Here is a 20,501-nt window from a genome sequence, read left to right as displayed (position 1 = left end):
TGACCTGTTTTGTCAGACTCCTTTGCCATTGGTGTTTTCTGGTTTTGAACTAGGTACAGGATGTTTCGCTGTTATACTACATCATGTTTTTTGTGACTGCTTTTCATTTTTTAAGCTTGAAACAAATTTTTCCACCATCTGATGAATTCACATTTTCAGCAGCCATCCTGTATTATACATTAAATACATGCTGATCTGGAAGATGTCTCAGAGATATCCATTCAGGATAGTGAAATGTAGTTTAGAGATACTAGAAGTTAGACTTTCTGTGGAGGACACACTGTGCAGTGCACCAGTGGGCTAATAGCAGGCTACCATAAGGGGACTCTGAATGAAATCCACCCACCCTGAAATCCCTCCCTTTCAATTATGCCTGCATGAGGTTCCTTTATAGCTCCTAAATCTATTTAGGGTCTCTCCTGGTGCTACAATCTGCCCTCTGCTGCACCTTAGGTTTCCACTTGTTGACTAGCCCTGCTCTCTCAGGGGTAAAGACCCTGCTACACACCCAACTGCCGAGCTCCAAGAAGCAGTAATGCAATACAGAGAGAATTGTGAAAATTACATTATGGGCAATTATTTTTTTATAGAAGTCACAAGGGGAACGAAAAGTAATGATTATAATCCAGAGGAAGAGAAGAGGTGGAGAAGAGAGAGAAAGATGGTGGGTTTTTGCAGGGGTGGGAAGTGGGGAGAGGACCAGGTATATTTCAATTTTCTCAGACTTTATCCAAAGACTGCATGCAATAATATTTTTTCCTATCACAATCCAAGAGCAATATGCCAAAAGATGAAGTGAGTTGATCAGTGGGAGGGAAATGAAAGGAAAAGTCTTTGAGGCTGTCCTGATTTGTCCTTGTTGATGTTGTTTCTGCATTTTGCCAACACCAGATGGATATCGCAGCAAAGTAGGTGCCAGTCAAGGTTTCCCTCAGACACACATGGAGATAGATACAGCATCAGAGAGCTCGGCGGTTTTGAGTCAGAAATATTCCTTTCCATCCTCTTTTATGTATTCAAACCGAGTAACACACACTTGAAACATCCACGATGGTCTGAACTCTGCAAGGTCCCACAGAGGAACATTTATGAAGCAGCTATTCTGGTTCAGGTGAGAGACTTCAGGGATAATATTACTGAGATTTCAGAGATTGTTTGTTGAAAATATGCTCACGTAACATATTATGAAGGAAGGCTGAGGGGATGGAAAGATAAATGACTACTTAAACACATCAAAGAACACTTTAGGAAAATAGGTATCTTGTTTTCCTAGACTTAACAAATTGGCACATCAAAAACACTGAAACAAATATGAATACTATATAATCCTACTCTCTGAAATTTAAGTCAAGGTTTTACAATTCTAATGAGCTTGAATAAACAAAAATCAGTATTTGTTCCAGCAACTTTTACTCTTTGACACAGCCTGAACTCTCTTAGGTAAGCGTTGCATTAATTTTTTGAGCAGTCCTCAGGAATAGTTCTCCAGGCTTCTTGTAGGACATTCAAAGCTCTTCTTTGGATGTTAGCTGCCCTTTGTTCCATTCTTTGTCATCATGATCCCATACTACTTCAATAATGTTAAGGTTGAACTCTGTGGAGGCCAATCCACGACTAATTGTGTCCCATTGTGTCTTCCTATGCAGGTATGGTTTTCAACTAACATAAAAGCTCTTTGGGAATCACTTTGATTGCGCAAAAGTACTATTTTATGCATGTCAAAATGTATTATCTTTGACAGTTTTTGTAGATTCAAGTAACAAAATAGGAACAAACGATGCTCTGCCTCAAGATACAATTTAAAAGTGATTCTTTACTAAGTTGTCTGTTGTGTGGAAACAACACTGCTTCATCCCTCAAGTTAGGTGCCCTTTCTATACTTGAAGGACTCATAGGTCAGTGTTAAGTTGCTTAACAACAAAAAACATTCCTCTGAAAATGGTCACATACAAGCACTGGGCTTAAAGTGACTCACAAAGCAGCCAATGTTCAAATACAAGCTTTGAAAGACCATCAGAAAACCTTAAGAACTATTTCTCAAGACCACTTGAGAAACTCCCCCCACCCCCTCAAAAACTCCAGAAAAGTCTGTCTCCTTGGAAGCAAAATAAAAAGAAAGACTCAAGACTTTTGCACAGCACTGTATATTTGGTTTGGTGTCTGCTCTGGCATACTACGACACATACCTGCCAACACCTCCGTCCTCTGGAAGAGGTTTTCAGTGTGGACCTCAACGGGATTTGGAGGTGAGCCGGGGGTGCTAGTCGTGCTAGTCCTCTGCGTGTCCTCTGTATCTGGCACTGGTGCCTGGGCGAAGAGAAGGTGGGGGAAGAGCCACAAGAAAGTTGTTGTTTTTTTTAAAAAAAAGAAGCTGAAAAATTAAGGGCAAGCTTATTTATTGCTAACTTTCACATTGCATCCTCCTATATTCCTTTTTTGCTTCATATGTTTTTCTTGGCATGATGGCCAAATCCATTTGAGGTTTCATTCCCAGATGTAAAGAATGTGGGGTTTTTTTTGGAACTTTTTTGTTTCCTGCTTTGAACTTTTCATAAATGAAAAAGACTGATAAAAAGCTCAAACATGTCCAATATTTTTTATTATGAAATTATAGCCAGCACCCATTTAGCTTAGCTTCACATAAAGAATGGAAACAGCTGGAGGACCAAGCAAATTATTTTATCTTGCTTAAGAGAAAAACTGATAGTTAAGGGTTTGTGTGTACAATTTCTGATTCCTTGAAACCTTACAGTGTTGGCAAAGCTTCTAGGAAAATGTACGATTTCAGAGGTAAGCACATGTTATTGTAGCGTCTGGTAATCAGTCTATGCTGTATATTAAGCTTCACTAACTAGCTGTTGCTTTAGTATTAGCTCAGACACATGAGAGGTCATCTAACTAATGTGTGCATTTTCCCAAATAGTTACCTTTTAGAGGAAAAACAAATTTTTAGTACGGCTGTCTACTCAAAAATTGAGGCGGGGCTAAAATGTAATCTGGCCAGTGAAATCTAAAAATGCTGAATAAAGATGAAAATGTAACAAATCCAGATATTCCAAAGAGATTAGTGGAATCCCCTGGAAAAGTAGGCAACAAAAACTGAGCCAGTGACCCCAAGGTTTTTTTTAAACATCTAGAAAACCAGGCAAACTATTTGGGCCCATGTATTTTTTCAAACAACAGTAAGAAGTGTGCAAGGTGCCAAAATGGAAGTGAGCCAGCGCGTTTGGCCTAAGACAGGACAGTGGCAAGAGGGAAAAAATGGAACATGTCCAGGTAGGCTTAGGGAGTTGAGACCTTGACGACTAATCCCAAACAGATGTAGTATCCAGCATGTTACAGTAAGAGTGCAACACAGAAATGAAATCTAGGATGCTTCCAGAATATGTGCTTATGTCCAAGAGAGATGTAATCCTCCATAATTTGCAATGGGGCAAAAACAGTGAGATCTGACATGAGCACTTGATCTTTATCCTGAAAGCAACCTCGCAGCTCCTGGTATTATAGAGGATTTCATGGCATACTGGGTCAGCTAAAGACATACTGAGGTACTGTGTTACTCTCTGTTGAGTCACGACAGTTACAGATGAGCCACCGTGATTACAAATGACTGAGTCACAAAGTGGCATTATAAAATATAGCTGCTTAGAAAAAAAAATTGAGCTCATAGCAAGAATTTTCCACCAGCAGCATCCCTGGTGGTGTTTCTATGTATCCCAACAGATACAAACACTTAAGACATTTAATCATTTAATGTCTCCTTGAAGGAATAGCTCATTTTTAGGGCTATAATCTTTTCTGCTTCCTTGCAAGTACTTGAGGAGCATGTCTTGAAGCTATAATTAAACACCCAAACGGCATTTAGCTTAGCAATGTGAGTTAAAACAATGGGAGTAGTAAATGACACTTATATAACACCTTTCCACTCAACTTTGAACACTCAAAGTCTCATTCACCCCACCATACACACTTTCATAGAATGCTCTTATCTACACCTAAGCACTTCCATCTAACACTCACACACATACTCACACTCTAATGTTGCATTGGGGCAACTCGGGATTCAGTTGCCCAAGGATACTTCAAAACATGGACAGTTGGAGCTGGGAAGCGATCCACTGAGCCTCTGATTGGTATACGGCCCACCTTTCCACCTATACCATAGCTGCCAATCCCACCCACTTTGAGGCCAACTGCAACATCATCGTCTAAACTCTTGTCTGGTGCTATAAAAGTTCTATGGCACAGACATAAGTGACATCTTACCTTTGTTGTGAATGGTTTCCTTGGTATGCTCTTCCCGGATTTTTCTCTAACCGGGTCTGTGTCCATTCTCGGGGTGAAATCTTTTGTGGAATCCTGGGTAGGTTGTCCTACACTGGGCTCGATATAAACCATAGTGACAGTCACTGATTCCTCTATCGCTTCCTCACCACCACCTAGAAGAAACACGCATTTCTGGTCAGTGTAATTCCTGCTGCATCCTTAATGGGAAGTTAGTTTCACTGGATGTTATAATACAGAATAAAATGTAAAGATTATGATATGTGGATGCAGAGAGGTAAAATATGGATTTACATTATATCAGTATGTCTGGAATTACACACTTTGTCTTGCTTAATTTCACACTGGTGGAATTCATTTTAATGTATTTGCAGTTTTAATCTCCAATAGAATATAGAGTGGCAGAGCAGAATAATAGGATATACACTCTGTACAGTATTGAATGGGTTATTGATCACAGTCTGCGCTCCTTTTACCTACTCTGACCTTTTCTCTGTGGATTTATACAACTCTCTTCGAAAATAGAGTTACTTTTGACCAAGGAATGAGTGTTATAAAGGTGCTTAAGGCGAGCAGAGCAAAGAACTAATAAAAAAGACACGTAAAATTTGCACACTTGCCCACAGCAGTCTCAGTGACAAGGCAATCTTAATTTAAAATCGAGTGAGAGAGAGGCAGCGAACAAAGAATAGACAAAGGCGAGAAAGGAAGGTGATTAAGGAAAGAGAAGAGGGGGGAAGAAATTATGACACAGCTCAAGTCTGCTGGTTAATAAAAAAAACTAACAAAACAACTCAGAGCTCAGAAAAGTTACAAGCAGTGGACGGGAGAATGGATGTCATCATGCCTCTGAGAGATTACTTGCTAAGACTGTAAGTGAGCGTCTTCACCCAACTCCGTCAGCATGTGCGATAATGTCTTACCTGAGCCAGACCCTGAGTTAAAGTCATCATCATCTTCAGGGTAGTAACCTCCTGAGCCTGTGTCATCCAGGTATAAGTCATCGGCCTGTGAGGGAATCTTGGGTGCTTGTGCTATCTGTAAAATAACAAGATAACAAGGAGTTGAAGACTCATGCGACTTTTTTATACATCCGATTTACTGCTGACATGCAGGAGTTTCACATAATCACGTATCCTGTTTTCACACATTCACGAGCTTAAATCAAAATCTGGTGTCCAGCTTTTTTATTTTTGTACCGTTTAAATCATTATTAACTCTGCTTTTAGCACACTTTAGCTGTTTACTGTTTTAAATGCCAGAAATAAACACCTCCTTTGTACTCAAAACTGCTATCAGTTAAATTTCTGAAGAAGGAAATACAAAGACTAAAATAATAGGTTGCAGTCTTCACTGCGAATTAGGAATTCTCAACATATTAAACACAGCATGTGCATAAAATACATTAACATATCACCCTTTGTTTAAGCTGAAGCAGCCAAGATTTACACTACCTTTAACGTGATAACATTGTCACAAAATTAGAGCCCAGCCAGTAAACAATTTTTAAGATTGATACCTTTTTATTTTTGTTTTATTTCTTTCTGACATGCGAAACAAAAAGATTTCCCCAACATCTGTAGTTATACAAATCTTATATGTAGTTATTAATTTACTTGTTACCAATCTGCTCATCATAAGCGCTGATACAGATCAATCATAACTGTACAGACTGGCATCGGCATCACTAGAACTAAACTGCTGGAGTAGATGACACCTGTTCTTTTTTTTTGACTTCAATGAAGCACAGATGACTAACCAGTCAGAACATGTAGCTTCTCTCTCAGCATCATCGCCTAGACAACAGCCCAGTGTAGTGGGAATGTTTGTGTTCTGGCTTAATGGAGTGATTGGCTAAAAAGAACACGGTCTGACAGTGAATGTGTGTTTAGAAAGCACCTCCTGACGTGCTGTGTAAGTTGAAATTCTAACAGGAAATAAGATAAGAAAAGAGATTTTCCAGCACCAGGTGGACATTGGGAAAAATATCAGTAAGTGAGTATGTTAGACGCTGCTATGTACATGTTGTGTTGAGTGTGTGTGACTGGACTAGCTATAAATGTGTCCATGGCAACATGTATTAAAGTCCCATTCGCCAATCTGTGTTTGGCTGTCCTGCCCCTTCTTATAACAATAGCCCTGCTTTCAAAAGACCCCCCTATACATAGTTGCTGTGCATCTGTGTGTTTTGTACCATTTAGCTGGTTGCTACAGCTCCACGTCTGCCCTGAAGATATTTTTATGATTATAAAAGGGGGGGAAAACAGGTTAGACTGCAGGAAATCAATTGGCTTGTCTCGAAGTCTGTTATTTAATTTCTTTTTAGGAAAATTGGCCAAAACCTCTCATTTATACCAGTTTTACATGTTCCGTGTTTGAACACAGCTTGTTTGAGTTGCTTGTTTTGGCTGCTCAGAAGTCAAAAATGCAAAGTATTTATCTTTTAGTGACATAAAACACTTTAAAAGCAACAAACATTCAAGCATTTTGGCTTATTAAACGCTCTTACTTCTATGAATTAAAGGAAGCAGAGGAGACAGGAAAAGTTTTCCTTTCAGTTGCATTCCTGATGTTTCTCGGCATTTCCAATTACACTAAGCATTCTAACACATTGCTTTTAAGTCATTGTGTGCACATATGTGTTTGGCCTTTCTTTCACGACTCCACACAGTCACTCTCCATAACAAAAGAGGCAGGGACTACACAGCAGTGTGAAAGAGGATAAAGGAAGACAGAAGGGAGATGAAACAGAACAATACGTTTATCCATCTCTCCTCTCACAACTGACTTGTGGAAAAAAGGCCTTTCACCAGTGAACCACCTGATCAAAGAGCGAATTTGTTCAAAGCAACTTTATCTTAACCTTTCTTCTCCTCCAAACAGCCCCCTCCCCCACGGGTCCATAGGCCTTTATGCACTGGAGATATAGGCACAATAGACCGAAAGGAGGTAGGCCACAGATTAAATAGTGACAAAGACCACTAACGAGATTGAGGCCACACACACATGCATAAGTATACATGTTTTACAAATGTATGCAAGCATTCATAAATATTAATTAAATACACATAAGACACATATTAGAGTGAGCAATTGAGCACATTGTTAAACCCTTGAATGAATAAAACAAAAAGTGATATACATTTTAGTAGCTAATTATAGTTTGTTTGTTTTTTATCTTGGGGTATAATTGTTGTTATATATTTTGTGATAGTATACTGTATACATGGTAAAATCATTTTTTGTGAAGAATTTCAGCTTTTTGTGAAGAATAGTAACTATTCTTGAGAAAACATTAAAAGAGTTTGCAAGCAAAATTAGTTCAAGTGCATTATATTTATGAGCTGACAGTGGTTGCAACAAGGCTACATCAAACTGTAATGACACTCACATCTCTCGAAAGCAGACAGGAAAATCTCTCGAGATTTTCAGACATGTAGAGACTTTTTTTCCCTTTTATATTTCAGACATGTAGGTACAAAACTGTGTGAACAAAGCTTTTGGATTAGAGTGGATCAACTGTGCAAGCTTCACTGCAACACAAAATCAGTGCAGATCGGAGAGGACGAAAAGGTCTGACCTCGATAAACTTCAGCGACTCTGACACTCAGGGAGACAAAGAAACTAAAAAGCATGCGTTCTTGTGAGTCTACACAATATAAACTTGATAAAGCTGACTTTATCACTAACACAGAAAAGTGTGTGCACAGACACAACAGGCCTGATAAACGTTGCTCTCTTTCTCTTTATCAATCCAGTGACATTTACAGTTTGTTTTCTGCTTTTAGCCCTTATCACAGGCTTTACGCTGACCCAGACATCAATCTGCTACCAGCTAAAGCAGGACAAACACCAAAAACTAGCTACCAAACAGATTTGCAGAAGCCCACTTTTTTTTATTACATTGCTTCACTGTTGTGTTGCTGCTCTAGTCTAAGCAACAGTTACCTAAAAAGTCCCATAGTGCTGTAAAAAGGATTGAGTGCAGGAAGGGGTAGTGATAAGGATCTAATAGGAACTATCCAACTTAGCAACTTTTAGCAACAATTTCATAAAGCCATCTATTACACAGCAAAAGATCAATTTAAAGATTACTTCTTATAAACCCAGAAACCAATATACTGTCCTTTTGCTCAAAAAGTACCGATTAAATCAGAAAAATTGGAAATAAGTAAGAATAAGAAATAAGAAATCCGAAGACTAATGTAAAATTTCAGTGAAAAGAAAAAATTAGACCAGTAGTAATTCAGTCTATAATCCAAAGCAATATCAGTATACTCTTTTCACAGGGTGCTATTTACTCTGCTTGGTGTTAATAGAAGTACTGAATACCTGCCTTCTTCGGGTACAGTCGCGTGCACCTATGCCCTGATATGAGCCTGGTTCAATTTTTGATGTATGGCCATGCAACGTCGTGTGATAGTATAGCGCAAAAGGTCTGTCCGAGTCTCACTGCAGCAGCAAGTCAAATTGGTGTTAGTGGAGGCGATGCCTTGTACTTTAATCCAGACCATGCCCACATTGACATTACTAATCTTTTGAACTTTACAACGAGAATATTTACTTTTCTGAGACCCATAATCTTTCCGTTACAAATAAAAAGTTGGCCTTCTAAGAAAGAAGTATTCAGTTATACATTCCTTGTTGCATCGTGTAGTATAACCAGTACCCTGTGAAGGTTGGCACTGCCATTAAAGTAAACAGTTGTGGCTTCAGAGGTTGCTGTTCATCAAGAGTTATAAAATACTTGACCCTTTACACCAACCAAATGTAGGTTCAATACCAAACCATAGAGCTGCTGGCTTTTTGTCTTATTCATTTGAGAGAAAATCGGCTCTGTCACGGCCTTGATAGAACTATCCAAACCTTTTTATCATCACGGTGAATAACTAGAGTCTTCCCATAAACGGGGACACACAAGGGCACTGTCTGTAGACACACACACACACACACACACACACACAGAATCTCATTTGGACACCTTAACAAGCAGATCCTACACAGTCTGACCAAGCTCACAGACAGTGAAAGGCAAAGAGATAAAGGGATCGACAAAAACAGAGCAAATGAAGGCAAGCAAAAAGGAGGGCGAGCTGCTGTAATGAGGTAGTGGCTTGCAATGTATGCTCTATTAGTTGTTAAGAGCTGCTGTATCTGGCACCTCTGCCTGATAATGAACTAATAAGCCAGCAGGAGGTCTGTCCGGCTGCATTTTCCTGTCACTCTGTCTGGTTAACCTATACATCCAACGACTGCATGAAGATCTTGAGACTAGGATTGTGCAAAACAGATGACAGAGAAGGAGGGCAATGACAGAGGAGAGTGATGATAAAAGAGAGGGTAGTGGTGGACAAATGAGGGAGAGGATGAGAAAAGAGAGAGGGAGGCAAGGGGGCAATAAGCCACTGCTGAAGAGAAGTTTGTAGCCTCAGGATGCCCTGCTAAAAGCTCGTCAAAAATTGCTAAGTCCATGTCTAGCAGGGTTTTTAAGGCATATTTGCACCTCTCTTTTTCTATAAGAGACGGGACAGTAAGAATGAGAGGATACATGGGTGAAATGGAGCCATCTCATCTGTGCCTGGGTCCTCACTTTCTACTGTTGACACACTGCTCTCTCCCCAAACACAACAAATATTAGCTCAACTTCAATTCAGGCCAGGGGAAATATTGTTCCTCAAAGGAATGCAGACACTCACACAAGCATATGCGTGTCCATGAAAGAGCCCATGGGACACACGCATGTGCCAACACAGGGACACACACACACACACACTCATCCAGCCCTCACATCTTGAAGGCGCGAGACGAATACACAGACACACACATCATAACACCAACTTCAGAGAGAAGAAAATGTGGAAAACAAGTGCACAGGGGCCAGCAGACAGACAACGTCTCAGATCTTTCCTCGCTGGTCTGACGCTTTCTCTGGTTCTTAACAATTTTTTAAGTATACCACAGAACTGCAAGGTGCCTGCAAAAGAACTACCAAAGAGAGGGGAAAAAAACTCTGCTTTTCAAGCACTGTCGTTGTGCTTCACATCTTTGTGCTTTACAGGAGTACCTTCTCAATATTTAATCAGAATGTCTAGAGTATATGCACTTACACTAGCCACTTTCAGATATTCCTTCAGCTTAATACATTTCCTTTCTTTTATTAGACATTGTTTCAGGGAGCAAATTTACACTGGTGAAGCGCGCTACATCATATTAATGATTTATTATTGGACAAATTTAAATGTTAAGTGGCTCTTAAAGGTTTGCGGTGTTTCAGAGTTGGAGGATGTGGGGAAATGCACCGACAATAACTTGATAATTATCTGAGACTGGCAATCCTAATGCCGTACTTTGTTAGCATGCAGTTGGAAGACATTATGGTACTTAGATGTCATCTAGGCTGCATGGAGATGCTTCACTTTTTGACATCTTTCTAGCAAAATAGCTGCAAATTAGAAACCTGCCATGTGCCGTCTTGTGCCACAGAGCTGAGACGTAATAAGATTCATCATCTTTGCCTGAGAATAACTTGTGTATCTATATTATTTATTATATTTATAAGTTGTATTACCGTTCTTTAGTTCATAGGGTGTTTGTGAGGTAATGCACATGTCACAGAAATTTTAAAGAAAGAGGAAAAAGGAAAGAAAAGATGTGAGCATTAAAGATGTTGCTTTCCACAGCAAGGGTTTAGGCTTTGAAGCACTTAGACATGCTAGACTGAAATGTTAAAACACACTTCTTTCTTTCTTGTGGACAGCTACATGAGAAGAGTAATGCCATTCTTATTTATTCTGCAGTGAAAGCAGGGGATGAAAAAAATATGTGATTTAAAGGGAAAAAAAGGGTTTAAAATAGGAAAAACAACATCTACCAGTAACTTTAAGGATGTATAGGCTGCACTCATGAAAACTATTGTTCTATGTAGCCTTAAGTCCTAATTTACTACATGATTACTGAAATATCTCTTAAGTTTTGTAACATCAACATTCTTCATGTGTATCCTGTATTAGCTTTACTCTATGGAGCGCGCTGTCGGCTTGGTTCTGTCCTGGAAGTCAATAATAGGGCAGGTGTGTGTAAGAAAGACACAGTGAAATAAATAGTGTGTTAATCCCTAATTAACAAAGTAAAGATGGCAGATTGGCCTGCTGGACTTTACTTTATCTGTTCTACTTGGCCTGCTGTAGTTCAATAGAGGAGGTCAATATAGCAAGACAGTCTGCTGAGCAGCACCCGTGCTCTGCCCTGTTTCACCCTCCTGTCGACAAACCAAGCCCACTCTCTTTTTCTCCCACTGCCTCCTTCATATCGTGGACTTCATCACAGTAGACAGGACAAAAACAGCAGAAATAAGGAGGGAATGCAAGTTGAGAGGAGCACACGAGACGGTCCTCCTACACCCTTAGGCAGAAGAAGAGGAAGAGGCAAAGATTCACTTAGTGGAGGCATTATTTCCAATGTCAAGAAGTCTAAGTAATAGTCCTGGGACCTGTTGCATCAGTTTAAATCCTTAAAATTAAAGGATAAATCCACTTTAATTGAGGGCAGTTAAGTAGTTAGTTTCACAATAACAAATAAATCACCCGTAATCAAAAGACTGTTGCAGAAAGGGATGATTTTATCTGCATAGAGCAAAGTATTATAGCGAGAATTATTAGAATAACGCAATAAAGGAAACTAGTATCTAAAAATTCTGTAATTAAAAATCCAACAGTTGGTTACCATCTCAATTCTGTTTAGTAAGGTCATGATATCTGAATCACACTTAATTAATCCTTCACAAATAATAATCGTCAGTCCTTTCAGAAACAGCCGCAAGATTTTGCTACAATTAAAAAGCAGCACGATTCACAGCAAAACTCAACTAGCCATTTGATTAGGCACACCCATTCATCTGGTTGTTAACACAAATATCTAAGCAGCCAATCATGCACCAACTTAATGCAAGATGACCTGGTAAGAGTTCAAACCGAGCATCAAAATGAGAAAGAAATGTGATCTAAGTGTTGTTTTCCTCACTTAAACATCTCTAGGATTTACACAAAGAAAAGCAGTTTTGATGTTTTTGGCATCAGAGGTCAGAGGAAAATGGCCAGACTGCTTCAAGCTGATAGGAAGGAAACAGGAAGTTAAGTAGCCACTCATTGCAACCAAGCTATGCAGAAGATCTGAATGCACAACACATCAAAACCTTGGAGCAGATGAGCTACAGCAGCAAAACACCAACCTGCCTTGTATCAGTGTTTCAGGTTATTGGTGGAGGGGGTATGATGGTGTGGGGGACAATTTCTTGGCAGTTCTTCCAGTAGGATAATGCACCATGTCATTAAGCACAAATGATCTCAAACTGGTTTCTTCAACACAACTGTTCATTCGCTGTACTGAAATGGACTCCACAGTCACCAGATCTCATTCCAATAGCGCTGACAAATATGCAGCGACTGCACAGTGCCATCACGTCAATAAGGAATAAAATCTCAGGAATGTGTCCAGCACCTTGTTGAATCATTGCCATGAAGAATGAAGGCAGTTCTGAAGGCAAGGTGGGGGGGTTGGGGGGGAAGCAATAACATCAACTTTTCCTTCAGGACAATCATTTATGAGGCATGATTTATATCTGCTTTGTGAATTTCCGCAGCAGAGGCTGAAATTGTGTTTGCCGTTTTCAGCTAACTGCAGGAGTATTTCCTCTGAGTTTATTAAATACTTGCAACCTCATAGGGTTTCCTATAGGATGTGCATCCTGGAAATAAGAAAGCTGAGCCTGTTTATAGAGGTAACAACAGTTACCGTAACAATACTTACAAGAGTAAAGAACAATCTGTACTGTTCTACCTCGGGCAGGTGGGCTGTCGCACACAGACTCAGTCTTACAGTAAAATCAATTTTTACACAGCAGCCGGTCTCAGATTGAGTCCTGAACTTTGCCACAGCTGTTAGATCATGTTTTGTGTCATAGTGTTAGCAGAAATCTGAACCCTTTACTAAAGCTGAGCATATTTTTCTGGTCTAGATTAGTTTGTTTTTTTTTCCTTTTTCTTCCTTAAATAGAAAAATAATTATTTGCTGTATTGCTTAAATCACTACCTGTGTGCATATGTGTTTCTAAAATAGCTGCTGTGACCTCTCTAATCATTAAAGTAACCACCAATTTATAGCAACAGGCAGCCTAGTTACGATTAATAACCAGGCTGCTCGTTGCTATGATAATTTATCTAACTACAGTGAGGGACATTTTATAATACCTTGAAGCAGTGAGATAAATTATTACACATTGGCAGAACTTTTAGTGTAGAGGAAATATGAAAAAAACAACAACACACAAAATGCAGCTTTAGTGTGATAACTTGCAATAAATTATTATGCTTATTTATTCTTTTTTAACCTCAAATACACCTCTCACCTCTACCACCAGTTACCTTGAGCTACTGTTTCAAATACTCAAAGCAAATGATATATGTTCCCCCAATAGCGCAACACATCCAAACATCACACTGGTCCCACAAACACCTGCTGAAGGTTTAACAAGCTGACAGCAAAGATGGACAGAAAACGGGTCTCTGTGAGTCATGTATGTGGGCGGTGAGCATTGTTTGGAAAATGTAAATAGGAAGAAGAGGCAGTAACAGCCACCCACAGGACTGCCAGTGAGGATGTCCAACTGTAACTCTGACTGGTCAAAAAAAGGTTAAGTGTGTATGTGTGTGCGCGCACATGTGCGTGGGGGGGGCATGTGTCTGTCTGCCTGCCTGCCTTTGTGCTCTTTTGAACCCACTCTAACTTTTATTGCCCTCCCAGGGATCATAATAAGGAACTAATTGATAGTCTTTGAGCTGTGGGCTGAGGAGAGGGGGAGTTCCTGCAGGAAGTCAACACAAATCAAACTCTCTCTGAGCCCTAAAGGTCTGGAGCTATTCCAGCTGAGTTGCGGTGGGTTACAGTTGCTGTGAGCATGTGTGTGAGAGCATGTGTGGGTGGGAGTGAGGCCGACAGAGAGGAAATAAGAAAGAGAGCAACAGTCTGGAGTTGACATTTATGGAGTTTTCGCATCAACTTCTCTATGAGTTGCCTCATCACGTAATGACATAAGCATCCACTTTTGATCTAGTAACTGAAGATTACAGTTGTATGAGGTATGAGAGACATCAAAATGCTGCCTATATTGCCATTTTGACCTTTAAATTGCTCAAAATTATTCCTTCCAATGTGCGTAGAATATTTAAGAGATTTTTTTTGGTAAGCAGAAAATAAATTTGATGAATTTGACATCTCGGAAAAAATACTTGCTGCTGTACCCAACCCCCTCCCTCCCTCCCCTGCATTTAAATGTCTCACTGCCCCTGAAGGGTGAGATCACATTGCCCTTGTAGGTGAAAGGCCCCCACCCTCAACAACCTGAGCACAAGGACAGCATGTGGGTGCATTGGGCTCAGATTCACATCGTCTCCCATTCCAAAACAAACAACTGTCTGACACAGAAAGGCATACAGTACATTCCATGGGGCTCAAGCCCCGCCTTCCCCCCGCCCCCATAAGACGGGTGGCTGGAGCGAGAATGGTTTCCAAGTCAAGCTACCAGGGATGTTCGCTCTATGATGCACTGTGGGAAAGATCACGGCCTTCCAACAACTAAAACCCACTGCTAAATGCAATTAAAAGATTTTTATTTTATTTTATTCTACTGCTGACCAAATCATAGCATAACGACAAACACCAAAGAATAACTGTTACTAACACAGACTTCTTTGCCCAAAGAATTGCTCATTTCTTTGCACCAGAGACTCAAAAACATTTGACATCTCATTAATGAATCACACATTTGCAATGCATGAAATAATCATTCATCACAATACAAGTTTGTAATGTTTGAAAAGATTTTTTACTTGCTTATTTTTTCAAGTGAGTACAGACCTGTGTGTAAGAACTCAAGAGGTATCCTTACTAAGTGGGCTTGAATATCTTCAAAAGCTATTCTGTGATGTTCAGGATGAGAGGCTCAAAGGGTTTTTACTTTGGTGCAAAAAATATGAGCTGCCCTTCCACTCTTCATACTGTACCCTTTCTTGCATTCTACCATTAAAAAGGATGAGCGCAGCCTTCTACAACTTTATGTCCCTATAAAAGATTAAGAAAATGGCTCTGAACTGCGGAACAATCGAGCGAGGCAGTCCCTTCTGCGAGTGCTGCTGCTTCATGCAGGTGTCGCCTGACTTCTTCAGCCTCTGCTGCTCAGCAAACACACTGATTTCTGAAATACGACAGATCAGCTACTGTAACTCTTCGCTGCACAGTGAGAACATTTTCTGCCTACAGAGAGGGTATCTCAGATTAAAACTACCTGCTTTTGGAGGGATTTTTGTTGACGAACAGGATGTGAAATGTTGAATTAGGTGATTTTTATGGACATGCTAGTGACGTGTATGTCAAAGTCCAGTGAAAGAGCTTATACCTTACTGTAGAATTATATACGGACATTACTGTTACCAAGAAAATGAAACCTAGTGATGATGGCAACATACACTGTGTGGTATTTTTAGCGTAAAACTTAAAATCTATTGACTGGAATATCATTAGAATTTGTAGGTGAAAAACATCAGTGATCATGTCCCCAGAAAGCATCATCATCAGCTCAAAAATTACTTTTTTCACTTTCGTTTGAGGCCTCTTAATATGCTAAACTAAACTGATGACACCAGCTACTCATTAGCATCATGTCAGTTGTATGCCTGTTGCCTTTTGTATGCCATTTATTTTAGCTAGAGCCACCATCTTGCCTAACTGAAGCCTTGAAGGGCTGCCATGTTTCTTCGAGAACAAACAAAAGCGAGTCAAAGTTCATTCCGACAACTCCCACTAACAATGAACACCTTCTGGCAGCAGGGATTTAATTGCTACTTTCAAACACAGCTGCCAGAGTTTATTACTCTAGCTCGTACCATGCAAACTGCACACGTGGGCTCCTACCTACAATAACATGCTGCTTTTGAACCAAAGCCACATGCACCTCTGTTTGGAGTGAGTCTGATTCCCTACCCAGTATTCCCAACAGGAAGAAAGTCAATTTCATAGTCCCCCCCCCCAAAAAAAGATGAAAGAACCCCACCACTAATATGAAACACAGTCCAATCCCCTAAAATTGTGAGAAATCAGCGTATTTTAAAAAGTGACTGCTCACTGAAGTGTTGCAATTATGGGTCTCTGTGGCTGCATCAGTGTAAGAATATTGATTCTCTCACGTGCTGTGCACACATTACAGCCGAGTTACTTCATCTCAGACCGTTAAATATTTCAGCACTGTAATTAAAGGCTGTCTGATCCTGTCAACTGGCTTCTCTTGGAGCACTGATCACATTTAATGTAAAGTTAATGTAAACCTTCTCACTGTGAAATTTGCCCCTCTGCGCTTTCCACAACTTATAATGAGGGGAACAATGTGGAGCTCATGTGGCTTCAACATGGCTCTATTTAGAAATACCTCAGTGCTGTGGTATCCACGCTCATGGACCGTAACTGGCTTTTTTTTTTTTTCCTTCTTCACTGCCTTTTGGACAAGAAGGAGCTTTGCAGATTCCCAGGCCGAGTGAGCACTGCTGCTCTCCCTTGACTGAATCACTCCTTCTCTACTATAACTCCCGTGCTTATTTGGCCACCGGGTGGGAATTGGGGGAAATTCTCCACTCCGGTAAATGGCCTCTGATATGCACGGGAAAGTCTAGATTCTTTGTCAACTATGAAACTCTACGCACTGGAAAATGAGTTTTACCTTCTAGTCATCTCTTGTGCAGAGAAACGGTGAAACTGTAAGATTTGTTTCGGCAGAACAGCCCTGCTCCCTTCAGACTGGAGAGAAATATGAAGCTTCAGAAATATGAAGCTTCAGAAATAATCTTGCGTTCAGCAGCGAAAAGAGCAAATGGAGTAAGCGAGGGTATTTTAAGTGCATTATATAAAACAGGTTTCATATTCTCTATGTGAAAGATAGTACCCCAAAAACCACTAATCAGCACCATGTGAACAATCCGGTGTTTCTCCATTTAGCTGGAAGTGATTGCACAGCCCATAACATGAACACCACATATCAGAGGCTCAAGCCACTTAAAGGCTCTTAAAATGGAGCTGAGCCATGTGTACACAACGGTGAACTGCTGTAAGAGAGACTCCACGTGTTTAACAAGAGTAGAAAATAAAGTTTTACCAACACTTCAACCGTCTACTGAAAGGGAAGACGATTACTTGGTCAGTCTGATTTTTAAGCTGTTCATATTCCAAAACAACTCACTTATAAACTAAATGGAGCAGATTAGCTTCCTCTGTTAAGTTCTAAAGCATCCTTACGTCACATAACTAATCTTCTAATTGATCGAGATGCGCCCACAATGGCTGTTTTGGCTTTAATACCATGATATTTTTTTAGTTCTCTTCCTTCATTTTGTGGTAGTCAGTTGCTTTTTTCAGCTGTAATCCAAGGACTTTAAAGGACCAAAACTGTAGGCTTGTATGACTGTCCCTCAGAGCAGACTGCAGGACTGGAGAAGAAGAAAAAAAATCCCCAGGTAAAAGCAATAGCGTCAGTCATTAACAGAAACACACAGATCCACTAAGCGAGAGGAATCATTTTACTGAAGTAGTTTCTACATTCACTTAATGGACACCTTTGGCTTTTGGGTCAACCTTTCAAAATAACCTAAGCCTGCAGTATATCCTGGGGAGAAGCATAAGCATTATGACAAAACCCTATTGTCTCTGAAAGGTCTCAGTAACTCTCTTCTATTCACTCGCTCCCAAAACAACATGAAACCTATCCGGCACCAGGGCCCTGTATCGGTGCAGTCTTTCACCTGCACCGCATTAATTCTCACTTAGCTTAACTTTTAGGGCACAGGTGCACACTATATGAGACATAAGCCTTTTGTCTATGCATGAGCAGGAAATTAATAGTTATGTTGCTAACTTGGCGTGTGTTCTCCCTGGAGCTGCAGTGCATTTTAGAGGAAGTACAATATAGAACATGCATAACTCTTCCCCCCCTCCTCATTTCCTGTAAAAGCTCCCATCTTTCAGCTGTGGTATGTAATGCTCACCTCAGTGGGCAGGAACATGTGCGTACATTCACCCCTACTTAAGCACACGCAGTTTTTAACTACCTCTCTATGTCAAAAGATTTCCTGCTCTCTTGATGCAGGCATACGTGCTGTGGTTGAGTACCATGCGGTCCTGAACTGAAGCAGTTCTGTGTTCGGATGCTGTCAGCAGCCAAGAGACAACACGGTGGGAAAGCTGGGAAAGAGGAATACTTACAGACTGTGCCAACACCATCTGAAAAGGAAAGCAAGACTGAAAACAGGTCTCTCTTTATCACATGTCTTTGGATTAGCCTGTTCAGAGGACAGGCTGGACGGTGGAAAAATATTTTCACAATTATTTTTGGACTTCATGTGCTTCATGTGATGTGTTGCATACACTGTCAGAATAATGAATTTTGTTATCTTCCTTCATCAGCGAGAACACACCAAATTCTTATTAGTGCATGAACAAGTAGTTCATTACTTGATTAGCTGCTTGACATGAAATGTTTCATCAACTGACTAATAATTTCAGAAGAAAAAAAAGTGCATCAATCTCTCAAATGTGAGAACTTGCTGCTTACTGTCTGGTTTCTATCACTCCAAATTAAATATGGCTGGATACTGGAATTTTGATTAGGAAAACATGACAATTAAAGACAGCTCACTGCACTGTTGTAAACATAAATTTCTATGAACATGGCCTGAAATTAATATTTTGAAATTGGTGGGGAATTTCCCCTTTAAACGCTTCTCAGAGCAGGGATTTATACACCTTGGAGCAGGCGGGTCAAGACCGGTCCTAGCCTGCTACGTCAGGGTGGGTAGCTAGAAATAATAGGTGGGAAATTTGGGACCACCTAGTTAATACATAAATACATGCAGCACATACACACAGAGGCAGGTTCTCACTGTGTATGTCAAAATACTTAACACTGCTATCAATCAATGTCCCTTACAGTTGTAAAAGCGAGAGGGAATAAAAATCAACAGTTAAATATTAACATCCACTAAAAGCTATAAATGCCTCAGCCTCCAGATCATATCTAAATAAAAGCATCTATCCAGAGGAAAAAAAAAATTTTTTTTAACATTAGGTTTCTCATTCAATCAAGTCCTTCAGTAAAAGTACAAAACATCACACACATATAACTGAATTAGTCAGGCCCCTCCAGCCATCAGAAACAATCGTTGAACATGGTGAGACACCTCAGTGATGATCTATTACTGAGAGGAAATTTAGACTTTATGGTGGAGAACAAAAAACAAGATAGCCAACAGACTTCCTCATCTAGACAAATGACACCAAATTAAAAAAATTTTTTGCCCCCATGCAGGGTAAGCATGAGTAAATATCTCAACGCTTTAACACACCGTTCTGCTTCATCTTAGTGGTGTTTTACGATCCTGATAACAGAAATATATACAGAAGGTGATGTTAACATATCGCTTCTGATAGAGGTCCATGTTTGCATGCCTTCAAGTGTGCATTATCACAGCTAGATTTACACAAGTTGCTTAAATTATACACAATAACTGCAATCTTTCGCTGAAACTCAAGCAGTGTGATAGTCACTGACTACACAATTACACAAATAACAGACATTTAAATCAATACTAAACGTAGCTGATTGCAGCATCCCTTTTCATATTGAGAGTAGTATTAGAGACTAAGATGTTTAAGCATCATTGCTGATTTCGTTATCACCCTGTACTAAATGATCGGGTGGATAAATAAAAGTGTAGCTATAGCTATGAAGAAAATTCGGTAGAAACCCCACCTCTTTGCCGTCAGCAATGTTTCACTGATGCACAATTTTGCACTTCTGCTATTTGATATCGTACCACTCATCTCCATTCTGACAAATGATCAGCAGTCTACGCAAGAAAAATTAATCATTGCTGGTGTAACATGCTGCCAGAATGATCCTTTTATGATCTCACCAGATTTACGACTTGTTGACTAAACTGGAGACACTGATCTCAAGCTCAACAAACTGAACTTTAACTGTTTAATGAAACAAAATAAAGTTAATTCTCAAAGTGGGCTGACTACCACAACATTTAAAGTGAGTGCGTATCACACAAAGTGACAGATGAATCGAATTATATTTTACTTATAGTCATAGGTAAATGGAGTTGCATTTGCCAACA

The 20,501-nt window shown here is 39.9% G+C and overlaps 1 protein-coding gene across 2 annotated transcripts in view; it reads right to left on the bottom strand.

Annotated features, from left to right (window-relative positions):
* sdc2 (syndecan 2) overlaps positions 1–20,501 on the bottom strand; it is a 41,509-nt gene that overhangs the window by 3,855 nt on the left and 17,153 nt on the right. The window contains exons 2-5 of one of the 2 annotated variants that reach the window (XM_005748652.2): positions 18,583–18,600; positions 5,208–5,322; positions 4,267–4,439; positions 2,187–2,307 (exon numbers count right to left, since the gene is read on the bottom strand). In XM_005748652.2, the coding sequence (XP_005748709.1) occupies positions 2,187–2,307; positions 4,267–4,439; positions 5,208–5,322; positions 18,583–18,600 (427 nt within the window). The remainder of the gene's footprint in view (positions 1–2,186; positions 2,308–4,266; positions 4,440–5,207; positions 5,323–18,582; positions 18,601–20,501) is intronic. The other variant, XM_005748653.2, reaches the window with a different exon arrangement.

Source organism: Pundamilia nyererei, unplaced genomic scaffold (genome assembly GCF_000239375.1).
Source record: "Pundamilia nyererei isolate P.nyererei 1_Seehausen unplaced genomic scaffold, PunNye1.0 scaffold00226, whole genome shotgun sequence".
NCBI classification, from domain to species: domain Eukaryota; kingdom Metazoa; phylum Chordata; class Actinopteri; order Cichliformes; family Cichlidae; genus Pundamilia; species Pundamilia nyererei.
The sequence above is the reverse complement of the archived record's forward strand: the minus strand, read 5'-3'. Positions and strand labels throughout refer to the sequence as shown.